At 44.6% G+C, this 12984-nt stretch overlaps 2 protein-coding genes across 2 annotated transcripts; one reads left to right on the forward strand and one right to left on the reverse strand.

Moving 5' to 3' along the window:
- Positions 1–2989: 2989 nt before the first annotated feature.
- Positions 2990–3903, forward strand: LOC101549662 (olfactory receptor 7A10-like). The gene is given in 2 exon segments (XM_004614971.2): positions 2990–3035; positions 3038–3903. Coding segments are annotated over 2 exon segments (912 nt in total).
- A 2020-nt stretch (positions 3904–5923) lies between these two features.
- Positions 5924–6853, reverse strand: LOC101549922 (olfactory receptor 7A10-like). Its single transcript, XM_012934183.1, has one exon. It carries the CDS (start codon positions 6851–6853, stop codon positions 5924–5926), a length of 930 nt encoding a protein of 309 aa, XP_012789637.1.
- Between the last annotated feature and the right edge of the window lie 6131 nt (positions 6854–12984).

The raw sequence follows: 12984 nt of genomic DNA on the forward strand, positions 1-12984 counted from the left end.
CGAGTGCACGCGCCCCTCTGCGTGCCTTAGTTTTTTACAGCTACCCTTGCTTTAAAGGCAAAGAGAAGGTTCATCCACATGTTTACTTATGTCTAATGATCCTTTATATACATTTTCTATTTCTTTTCACATCTCTCTCCATTCATAAATTTCTTGGACCTTTTGGGACTAGCTCTATTTCTGGAGGTTGCATAATATTTCACCATCATAGAAACCATTCTCCTTGACATTTGACTATGAAGCCATTGGGGTCCCCGGGTGACTTATGAGAGGGAGGGGGTGGAGAGGGAGCAGCCTCTCGATGAATCTACAGCTTTCCCTCTGCCACCTTGGGAATGGCGGGGGAAATGTAGGACTTATAAGAGTCCACTGTGAGCCTTGCCTTTTGCAGGAAAGGAAGGTCGGGAGACAAGCAGTGAAGTGTCACTGTATCATTGCTTATCGATTTGCTTGAGCGGGCACCAGAAAGGTCTCCATTGTGACACTTGTTACTGTTTTTGGCATATTGAATATAGCATGGATAGCTTGCCAGGCTCTGCTGTGGGAGCGGAATATTCTTGGTAGTTTGCTGGGCTCTCCGAGAGGGATGGAGAAATCAAAACTGGGTCAGCCACGTGCAAGGCAAATGCCCTACCCACTGTGCTATCGAGGTTTTATTATTAAGTTTTGAGAAGGGGGCGGGCAGAGAATAAGCTGCTCAAAAGAGAATCTTGGGCTTCTCAAGAGTGAAGAGGGAGTCCCAGGACATGTTCCAGTATAAAAGAATATAAAAGTCCACATCTCAAGAGGAGAATGTGAGTGACACATGTGCTCGGCAGCGACCCAAGTGCTTGGTGAGCCGGCACATGGGCCCGCTTCCTGTGTCCAAGCTGGCTTTATAGGGTTTCTCCTGAGCTACCCTACTACATGGGGTTTTCTCCCTGGGTTAGAGTTCATTAGTGGGGCTGGAGCAATAGTAAAGTTGGTAGGGCATTTGCCTTGCATACTGCCGACCAGGTTGATTCCCAGCATCCCATATGGTTCCCCAGCACCTCCAGGAGTAATGTGAGTACAGAGCCAGGAGTAACTCCTGTGTATCACTGGGTATGGCTCAAAAAAAAAAAAAAGAGTTTATTGGCAGGGAGATTGCCAAGGGGTAGAGCTGGGGTTACTTGATGGTCTTTTTTAATGTACTTTGCTGCCTTTTGTTCCTGCTGGAGCTTCTCCGGGAAATTGGGGGGGTACAAGTGCAGACAGGATGGGCAGCTTTTTATCTATCTATCTATCTATCTATCTATCTATCTATCTATCTATCTATCTATCTATCTATCTATCTATCTTTGTTATGATTGTTTTGGTTTTCATCTTTATTGATCTAAGAGAGGACTACCATATGCACCATGAATGTGATTTAGGCAGGATAGGGAAGGCCCCCTCCAAGGCAATGGCAAAAACTTGCATCTTGCAGAAAACAGGAAAAACCAGGAACTATGGCCTGTTCAGACCCTCACCTATATACAGCAACAGACCCAGAGAAGCTCCTGCAGAAAGAAAAGGCCAGGAAAGGAATTTCAGAAAAGACCCTCAACCACCCCCAACCCCCTTGATGACTTCCTTAGCAATGGATTTTGACCCAGGTAGAAGCTCCACATGGGGGCAGGTTGGAGAAACCCTATAAAGGCCACCTTGAACAAAGGAAGGGCGCACAGGTGCTGCCAGAGACCATGTACTGCTTGTACTCGTGTGTCCGAGCACATGTAGTGTCTGAGCACATGTGTTGCCCGCATCTCCCCTCTTGGGATGTGGACTCTCATGTTTTTCTATCTAATGCTGGGATGTGTGCAGGGCTCTCTCTGCCCTTGGGGAAGCCCGGGTTCTCTCTTGAGCATGTTACTCTCCACCCTCTCCCAGCTTCTCTCCTTCCCTTCAAAACCTCCAAATAAAATCTGTTTTACTTCATTGCTTGTTTACTCCTGAAATTCTTTTCTGTGAGGCGAGACAAGAACCCAGTAAACCTGAGTCCCGGGTGGCAGAAGCGGATAGGGAGAAAGTGATTGTTTTTCTCTTCCCTGTTTCACTTAAGTCACCAGTAGGGCCCACTGATATCAACTACCCATATGTTGGGTAGTTTCTCTGTCCTTTAAAGAAGCTCTTTTAATGCTTCTTGTACCTTTTAAAAACTTCCCACCTGCAAGTAAAATAATCTCTTTAAAGTACATTCTATAAATAAATTATAAAACCAAAGATACATAAAATTAATTTCCATCATAACAATTTGTGTCCAGGTATCTTTATAGAATATGAAACTAGAGCTTCAATATGAATTCTTTTGCAGTCTCCTAGTATCTTATTATGAACTCTGTTCTAAGTTGAATGAATGAATGAATCTGGTTGGTTACTTAGATGGTACTTAATATATCATGGAAAGGCTGATATGATGGCCTTTTATTATCTTTGTAAAAATTATAGCAACCAGTAGAGTGGATGGGACACTTTCCTTGATATGGCCAACCAGGATTTGATACCTGGCACACCATAGGGTCTCTGAAGCTCTTGAGTGACCCTGAGTGTAGACCCAAGGGTAAGCCCAGAAGACTGCCAGGTGTGGCCAATTTAAAAAAAAATTATAAATATACGAATGCAACATAATATTTGTATGATGGAGTTGATCTGTTCCTTCAAGCAGAAAGGAATATTTTCTCTAAAAACTGGGCTGTTACCAAAGACTTATTCGCTGCCAGCCTCAAACAGGATTTTCTCTGAATAATGCTTCAAGGCACAAAGAGATCCCAGCTCCTAGGAGAGTGACCTGGCCAGAGAATGACTGAGCTCTTAAGTGAGGAATCAGAGCTAAGAGATTTCATTGTTATCCATCTATCTAGCTTGCTTCATCCAAAGTCCTGCAAGCCAATGTGACCACAATAGACTATTAAAACAAGAACCTAAGTCCTGTCTGTCTCTGAAAAATAATTGTGTTTCACTATTCAAAATTTACAGTCTTCTCCAGCACATGGAGCCAGAAAACCTTACAGGAGTGACAGAATTTCTTCTTCTAGGATTCTGCAGGCCCTCATCTTTTACCTTTTCCTGTCCATGTACCTGGTCACCGTGCTGGGGAACCTGCTCATCATCCTGGCCGTCAGCTCAGACCCCCACCTCCACACGCCCATGTACTTCTTCCTGTCCAACCTGTCCTTCGTAGACATCTGCTTCACCTCCACCACCGTCACTAGAATGCTGGTGAACATCCAGACACAGAACAAAGCCATCAGCTATGCAGGATGCATCACCCAGATGTACTTTTTTGTCCTCTTCACAGGCCTGGATGATTTCATCTTGACGGTGATGGCCTATGACCGATTCGTGGCCATCTGCCACCCCCTGCACTACCCGGTCATCATGAACCCCCGGCTCTGCGGGCTGCTCCTTCTGGTGTGCCTGATCACGAGTGTCCTGGATTCCTTGTTAGAAATCCTCATGGTGTTGCCACTGTCCTTCTGTGCACATGTGGAAATCCCTCACTTCTTCTGTGAACTCAATCAAGTGGTCCATTTGGCTTGTTCTGACACATTTTTTAGTGACTTGATGATGTATATTTCAGCAGTGCTCCTGGGGGTTGGCCCCCTCATTGGGATTCTTTATTCCTACTCTAAGATTGTTTCCTCCATCCGCAGAATCTCCTCAGCTCAGGGGAAGTATAAAGCGTTTTCCACCTGCACGTCTCACCTCTCCGTGGTCTCCTTGTTTTACGGCACATCCATTGGCGTGTACCTGAGTTCTGCGGTGACACAGAACTCACAGCGTACTACCATTGCCTCGGTGATGTACACGGTGGTCACCCCCATGCTGAACCCCTTCATCTACAGCCTCAGGAACAAAGACATCAAGGGTGCTCTGACAAGTCTCTTTGGGAAGAAAAAATGAAATAACATGTGTCTTAGAACTGGTGAAATGCGTCATTTCTGGGCTCGAATTCTGAGAACAAGAAATTGTGATCTGTTAAATCAGAGAGTCAGCATGTTACCCCAGTGATAATGATTCAAATTTAAGATGTGCCTGTTAAAGAGATAAGGAGTCACAGAGGGAACTTGGGGCATTGGTTGGGGGTGACACCGACACAGGTTGGTCTTGGAGATGGAATATTATATGTGTGAAAGTCTATTGATGACAGCTTTGTTAACCACTGGTGCCTAAATTTCAACCCCCGGTTAAAGTTTTAAATTAGAAGACAGAGACAGAGAAACTCTTAATTTTACGTGTTTTTTAAAAAATCTGAACACCGGGGGCTGGAGTGATAGCACAGCGGGTAGGGCGTTTGCCTTGCACGCGGCCGACCCGGGTTCGATTCCCAGCATCCCATATGGTCTCCTGAGCACCGCCAAGGGTGATTCCTGAGTGTAAAGCCAGGAGTAACCCCTGTGCATCGCCGGGGGTGACCCAAAAAAAAGGCAAAATAAATAAATAAATAAATAAATAAATAAATAAATAAATAAAGGTTGTTTTTTTTTTAAAAAAATCTGAACACCTGGGCTGGAGCGATAGCACAGCAGGTAGGGTGTTTGCCTTGCATGCTGCGGACCCGGGTTTGATTCCCAGCATCCCATATGGTCCCTTGAGCACTGCCAGGAGTAATTTCTGAGTGCAGAGCCAGGAGTAACCCCTGTGGAACACGAGATGTGACCCCCAAAAATATCTGAACACCTAATAAAAATTCTTTTATTTATTTATTTATTTATTTTTATTGAATCACTGTGAACTACAGTTAGAAAGTTTTGATATTTGAGTTTTAGTGCTACAATGATTGAACACCCATCCCTCCACCAGTGTACATTTTCTATCACCAATGTCCCCATTATCCCTCCCCCCTTCATTCTACCCCTCCCTCTGCCTAGAGGACAGGCTAATAAAAATTCTTCACTTAAAACACCAGAGTCTGGATGCTGGACTTGCTGCTTTTGTTTACTTCCTGAGTGTTTCCCTTTGTTAAAGAAGTTATCCTCTTTTTATAGCTATAGGAATCCTTTATCCCTTTTCAGCTTTTTTTTTTTTGGTAATAGAAATTTATTTTTTTCTGATCTATTCTTAGCACCAGGCTGTTTTCATTCGGGGTGCCCCAGAGAGGGGGAGGTGAGAACCCTCCCCGCCTCAAGGGACCGAGCCCCGGCAGCCGACCTCCACTACGCAGCCGCTGCAACGTTTCAGGCCACTTTCTGGATGCTCTGGCCGAGCCTCAAACATGAATGAAGTCCCACAGAACCCAGATAATGCGGAACTTTGTGATCTTGGACTCTGGATTCGGCAGTTTCTTGCCCCCCACGCCTGGCTGTCTTCCCTGGGGTCCCTTGGAGAGGGTGGGCTTCAGTTTTCCTCCCCGCCCCAAGCAGAGCTCCTGGCGGCCAAAGACCCCCTGAGTCTAGCCACAGCCATGCTCAAGGCCCCTCTCAACATGTTTGCATGAGCCTCACGCATGAAGGAACCAGCAGAGGAACCCAGGTGTGTGGGACCCAGGGCTGAGACCTCCAAACCTGTTTGGATTGGGACTGGGCTTCTTCCGCCCAGATTCCCCATTTTCCAGTAGCTAGGTGGTCACACCCAGGGACTGCCCCTGGCGCTGTGTAATCCCACCAACAGCCATCATCCAGAGACTATAAAACCAAGCTCCCGGAAGCGACATCAAATAGCCTAGTTCTCTCTCTGGTAGAATTGGCAAGCTACCGAGAGTTTCCTGCCCACATGGGAGAGCCTCGCAAACTCCCAATGGTGTATTCATATGCCAAAACCAGTAACAATGATGGGCTCAATCCCCTGACCCTGAAAGAGTCCAGCATGCTCACAGTCATTTGAGTCCCTTGCTTACATTGTGATTTTCAAAATCATCATTTTTTTTTCTCAGGAGTGGAGCCCTGAAATGATGCAGTTCACCAACTCTAGGACAAGTGCTGCTTCATTGTTTCTTCCCAAGGAGACTTGTCAGAGCATCCTTGATGTCTTTGTTCCTGAGGCTGTAGATGAAGGGGTTCAGCATGGGGGTGACCACCGTGTACATCACCGAAGCAATGGTAGTGCGCTGTGGGTTCTGTGTCACCGCAGAACTCAGGTACACGCCGATGGATGTGCCATAAAACAAGGAGACCACGGAGAGGTGAGACGCACAGGTGGAAAACGCTTTATACTTCCCCTGCGCGGAAGAGATTCTCTGTACAGAGGAAACAATCTTAAAGTAAGAGTAAAGGATCCCAAAGGGGGGGCCACCCGCCAGGAGAACAGCAAAAAAATACATCACTAGGTCATTAAGAAAAGTGTCAGAACAAGCTAAGTGGACCACTTGATTGAGTTCACAGAAAAAGTGAGGGATTTCCACCCTCTCACAGAAGGACAGTGACAACACCATTGTGACTTCCAGCAAGGAATGCAGGGCACTCATGTTCCAGGAAATAACAACCAACAGCACACAACGCTGGGGGTTCATGATGACCGTGTAGTGCAGGGGGTGGCAGATGGCCACGTAGCGGTCATAGGCCATCACAGTCAGGAGAAAGTTGTCCAACACGCCAAAGAGGAGGAAAAAGTACATTTGGGCAAGGCAACCCCCATAGCTGATGGCTTTGCTCTGCGTCTGGATGTTCACCAGCATCTTGGGGATGGTGGTGGAGATGAAGCAGATGTCCACAAAAGACAGGTTGGACAGGAAGAAGTACATGGGTGTGTTGAGGTGGGGGTCTGAGCTGACGGCCAGGATGATGAGCAGGTTCCCCAGCACAGTGATCAGGTACATGGACAGGAAAATTCCAAAGATGAGGGGCTGCAGCTCTGGGTCCTCAGAAAATCCCAGGAGGAGAAATTCTGTATTTCCTGTCAGGTTTCCTGGTTCCATGTGCTGGAGAAAACTGCAAGTTTTGAATTAAGACATATGATTACTTTTCAAAGAGGTAGACATGACACTGGGTTTTGGGGTGGTTGCTTGTTTTTGTTTTATTTTTAATATTTTCTTGTGGTCATATTGGGTTGCAGGACTGTGAATGAAGAAAGCGAAACAGATGGAAAATAGAGAAATCTCTTAAGCTCTGGTGTCCTCACCCTTGTAAGGTTCCCTTGGGACCAAATGGTGGCCCGCTGATGAAATAGTGACATTTCCAGAATCAAAGACCACTCTGTCCCCAGCACAGAGGACAGGACTTATGACCCATCTGGGGATAGGAGGCCGCTGGGCTGCATCCCGTGCTTCCTAATATCGACCCTCTAGAGATAAAAGAAGGCCAGACCAAGCACACCAGTCTCATTGGTCTCTGTTCATTTTCCAGCCCAAGACGACTCTAACATTTTGCTTAGTCTCTCCCAGGGTGCTGCTCTACTCCAGTCTCTTCAGAGACTCGTAGGGTTCTGCCAGGGAATGCACCCCAGTAAATGTATCCTATTTAGAAACTTTAGTACATCTACCCAATGGAATGCTATGCAGCTGTTAGAAAAGATGAAATCATGAAATATGCATATAAGTAGATGGACATGGGGAATATCATGCAAAATGAAATGAGTCAGAAAGAGAGGGACAGATATAGAATGACTGCACTCATTTGTGGAATATAAAATAACATAATATGAGACTAACAGCTAAGGTCAGTAGAGATAAGGGCCAGAAGGATTGCTCCACGATTTGGAAGCTGGTCTCACGCGCTGGGGGAAAAGGCAGTTGGGATGGAGAAGGGGACATTAAGTAAATGATGGTTGAGGGCTTGCTTGGGATGACAGATGTGTGCTGAAAGTAGACTAAGGGCCAAGCATGATGGCCTCTTAGTATCTATATTGCAAACCATAATGCCCGAAAGTAGAGAGAGCATAAGAAAGAAGGTGCCTGCCACAGAGGCAGCAGGTGGGATGGGGTAAGGGTGGCCGGAGGGATAGTGGGGACACTGGTGGTGGAAAATGGACACTGGTAGAGGGAAGGGTGTTCAATCATTGTATGACTGAAATGTAATAATGAAAGTTTGTAACTGTATCTCATGATGATAAAAAAATTAAAAACAACTAAAACAAAAAAAACATTTTTTCCTCCTATCTCTTCAATTTTACTTATCTCTGTCCCTGTATCTGCACCCAGTGAGGTCTCCAACCTATCAACTGTCAGCACTGTGATTCTCTGGAAAGTTCACTCTCTTTTGGCCTGGGAAGATATTCTCTGTGTCTTGGAGATTATTCAGAAGAGCCTTACTCTCTACCTAACCTGTTGCAAGCTTGCAGCAAAAATATCCTTGGCAACAGTGTTTAGAGAAAATATTCCTCTCTTTGTTGGAAGCACTATAGTAACTCAGCCTCACAACTAATTTTGATGGGTGTATTTATAATTACAAAATATTGGCCACACGTGGCAGTGCTCAGGCTTACTCATGGGTCTGTGCTCAGGGATCACTCCTCCTGGCACTTGGGAAACCGGGTGGGGTGCTGGGGATCAAACCTGGGTTGACCACATGCAAGGCAGTAGCCAACTTGCTGTACTAACTCGGACCCCAAAATTTTTATAAATATAATGAAAGACCCTCAAAATCTGTCCCTCCATGACACATTATAACCAACTACATAACCAACCAGCCTCACACTGTTGACTCGGAGTCAGGCTCATTATTGAGTTACAAGAATACTGGAAAAGAAGAATTCACACAGAAACTCTAGTTTCATGTTCTTTGCAGATGCATGGTATCAGATATGCGAGGAAAGTAGAAAACCATTCTCCTTGACATGTGCGAGAAAGTCACATGTCAAGGAGAATGGTTCCTATGATGGTAGAATATCAGACAGCTTTGAGAAACAGATCTCTTGCCAACAGACCAAAGGAAATCTAAGGATGATAGTTGGAAATGATCAGTCTGGATAAGAGCTGAGTGCTGAAAGTAGTAAAGAGTTATACACGATAACCTTTCAGTATCTGTATTGCAAAGCACAATGCACAAGAAGGGGGTGGGGAGAGAGAAAGAGAGAGAGAGGGAAAGAGAGGGAGAAAGGGAGAGATAAAGAGAGAGAGAGCAAGAGAGAGAGAAGTACCTGTTAGTGTCTGTTACAGAGACAGGGTGATAGGTAGGGGTGCGGCAGGAGGGAAACTGGGGGCATTGATGGAGGAAAATGTACACTGGTGAAGGAACGGGTGTTAGAGCATTGCATGACTGAGACTCAATCATGAACAACTTTGTGTATCTCACAGTGATCCAATTTTTAAAATGATAAAATATTTAATTTAAAAAACTGTAAGAATGAAGAGATGTGAGAAGAAAATAGAAAATATGTATGAAGGGTGATTAGTCAGAGGTATTTATATGCATGAGCCTTCACTTTGTTTTTAAAGCAAGAATATCTCTCTGTGGAACAGTGAAGTGAATGATTAATTCTTTCAATTAAAACAAAATCCCCAACATACACACAGGAATAGTGTCCTAATTGACTCTTAGAAATAAGTGAGTTTTTATATCCTCCCTAATATAACTGCACATGCATAAATTAGCTAAATGGAAGCAAAGACCATGAGAACTGTCACTGATCTCAATGAATCTAAAAAAAACAGGAGTGAAACCACCCTTCCCCCATAATACTAAGCAAACGGCTGAAGAAACAATTTAATGAAAACTAGACATGAGTCTCAAGCAAGCAAATATGTTTTGTCACACTGAAAATGAATCAATTAGAGAATAACTCTGATTAGCATATATCCCTTTCTGCATATCTGCTTTTCTTTCCTACAAATATCTTCAAGAGTGGATTTCATGCTATAAATTCTGTTGTTTCAAGGTCTGTTCACACAATTTTTGATCTCAGTCTTTCTCATGTTTAGGCAGTCAAGTGCACTGTATCACAATAATAATCGAGAAATGTTACCAAAGGGTAGCCCTGGGCATCAACAGCAATATTTACACATTTCCATTAATTTCAAAGTAGAACTTTACTTCTACTTTTCTTGGAAAATGATAGCCCTCCATTTCCTCTCCTACTTTAATCTGTACAATTATCATGTAAATGCCATAATTGACCCCTATATTGCATTCTAAATAACACTTACCTTGTAGTCATTAAAAAATATATACATATACATATATATAGGGGCTGGAGTGATAGTACAATGGGTAGGGCATTTGCCTTACACGCGGCTGACCTGGGTTCAATTCCCAGCATCACATATGGTCCCCTGAGCACCACCAGGAGCAATTCCTGAGTGCAGAGCCAGAAGTGACCCCTGAGCATCACTGGGTGTGACCCAAAAAGCAAAAAAATATATACATATATAGACATAATGGGTCTCATTTCACTGACCCTGAAAAAGCCTCCAGTATGCCATTGGTCTATGCTAGCATGTGACAGGAACTAATGGAGATATTACTGGTACCCGCTAGACCAAATTGATAAATAACAGGATGATGAGTGATACAAGTAATATAGACATATATTAAATATAAAACCCTAAAACACATGAATATTGTTACCTGAGCTAGGCTAGCCATTCTTAGGTGGTTTCAGATAAATGTACTTTCCTTTCCTCCTGTCAAACAAGCATCTGTAGAATCTACATTACATTTCAACTCATCTGGGTAGGATTTCTGAGCCATGCAGAATTCTTGCATCTGATTTTGGAAACTTCTAGCTGAGTTGCATCAGTATCTCTGAAAGGGTCCCGGTTCCCCTTGCTGTCCTAGAGCGACCTCAATAATTGAAAGAACAGGTGGCCTTGGGAAAGTGTACACAGACCGAAGGCCTATGGAAATATCTGGCAAATCCCAACAGTGGCCCAAGGTTTATTAATGAGGCCTCTGTCAGCAATTGTTTGCGAAAAGCTAAGAAATGTTTATCACAACAGTTGACTCTGCAAAACCTGTTGAGTGACACGTTGTGAATGAAGTTTCACACCATGATCAAAAATTTCTCAATGTCTTCTAGGAAACATCCAGGGAAGGAACTAGAGTTTTCCTTAATCATGGAAACCATGTTTTGTGATTTTGCCTATTGACAAATTCTATAAATATCGTTAAAGGGCATCAAAGGCATAAAACAGCCACCCCACCATGGATGAATTGGTGAGTCACGAATGATAGCTCATGAATCGATGACTAATTCAGCCCTGCCATGAGTCAACTGATTGTTTAGAGGGACCCCCCATTCTGGGTGAAAGGTGAAAAATCAGCTGCCATGATGAAACTCTACTTCCCCTCCTAGAATACGTGATATCTGTATCTCTCACGAGACCTCATCGGGGGCAGCCTTGCCTTTCATTCTCTGTGACAGCTGTCTTTCATTCCCTGCAGAGGCTGCCTGACAGCTGGACTCACCTGGGTGCAATCCCAGAGGCAGCCTCTGAGTGCAAACACAAATTCCTCCCTGCAAGGTTGATGGTGGAGTCTGGAGCCCAGACAAGGCAGCAGGAAGGAGAGGAAGCTTCGCTCCACGGACACATTCAGGGCTGCAAAAGCACCGTCCTCGCCCCGTGCATCCCCAGAGTGAACACGCAGAGGGACCGGGCAGAGGCATATTTACAGCTGCTGTGTTGGCTCATTAGCCTGTTTCCTTTCTCACTCCAGCCTTGAGAGTGCCCGTTCCCCAAGGGTCTACATAGAATGAAAATTTCCTGTAGGGGTTCAGGTGCCAGGAGAGCATGTTAGGATTCAGGTATAACGAACTGTTTCCTCCTCCCTGAGCCCCTGACTCACTGAGGGGTCATCTCCCAGGGCTTTCCCAGCCCTGGGTGGTCCCAGATCAAAATGATGTAGGACGTGAGTCTTAGAGAAGGTCCCTGCATCTTCAATGCATTCACACAGCACTGACACAACCCCTGAGATCAGCAGAAATGGACCCCACAGTCCATGGGGTCACTTTTGCCAAACCAAGGAGCAATTTCACATTGACATAAGATGTTAATAAATGTCACTTGATCCCAACTAATGACTTAGAGAGACATTCATTAAAAACCTAATCATATACAGAACATGTAATAAATAGTGAGATCATCAATTCATTATTGAAAATGTATGAAATCATTAGCAAATAGGAGTAAACATAACTTTTCCTGTTTTTTTGTTTGTTTGATTTTGTTCATTGGTGATGCAGAGGTTTTACTCATGGCTCTGCACTCAGCGATCACTCATAGTGGACCATATTGGGACCATATTGGGTCCCGGGGATCAACCCCAGGTCAGCTGAGTGCAACCTGCTATGGTATTTCTCAGGCTTCAACAGACCTTTCTTACTGCAGCAGCGGACAATTATAAGCACCGTGAGCGAGTGACTTCAGAGTTTGTTTTGACCTTAATTGTTTCATGGGGTAGATCACATTTCCCCCTGCCTGTAGCAAAATTCCACAGATCATCAGACACCTAGAATTATTCACCCAAAAAGTCAAATGGGGAACATCGGGAAACATTCAGATTGGCCCTTCTCCAGGTCCCTTTTCTATACTGCAGGCATCAGGGTGACAGGCAGATACTGACTCAGCAGATGGTTCCTGAAACCAGAATCCCACAATTTCCTGGGTGATGTCGGGGCTGCAGGTCTGGGTCTAACGTCCACTCTATGTGTAGAACCCCTTTCTGTGGGGGTGTAAGCGACATATTTCAGCATTGGAGCTCAGGGAGATTACATTAGACTTAGATGTGTAAACTGTGGACGGGGCAAAGCCTGGACAATTGGTGTCTCCCCTGACACTCTGGGTACTGGGTCTCCAACAGAGCTGGTGGCTCCCCTGGGAGTACTTGGCAACTTTTAATGATGCGCCAAGCATCCCTCACACGCAGATAAGCATATCTTAAAATTCACATTTGCCCATATCAATATGCATAATTGAGGTCAGGGATTCCATTCCAGTGAATTCCTCCCCAATTCAAATTTTCTCTCTCAGTATAAGGTCCAGAGCACGGGTTGAACAGATCACAGTGAAGAGATTAGGAGCTAACCTTCTAATTGGAAAAAAAATCAAGGGCAGGTTAAATATAGGAATTGTGGATTTATTCACTTTTTATGTAATATAAGATTGTTATAGGT

Source organism: Sorex araneus, chromosome 2 (assembly GCF_027595985.1).
Source record: "Sorex araneus isolate mSorAra2 chromosome 2, mSorAra2.pri, whole genome shotgun sequence".
NCBI lineage: Eukaryota > Metazoa > Chordata > Mammalia > Eulipotyphla > Soricidae > Sorex > Sorex araneus.

Bases quoted from the DNA above. Each gene is read 5' to 3' on its own strand.
- LOC101549922 (XM_012934183.1), bottom strand. From the start codon at position 6,853: ATGGAACCAGGAAACCTGACAGGAAATACAGAATTTCTCCTCCTGGGA.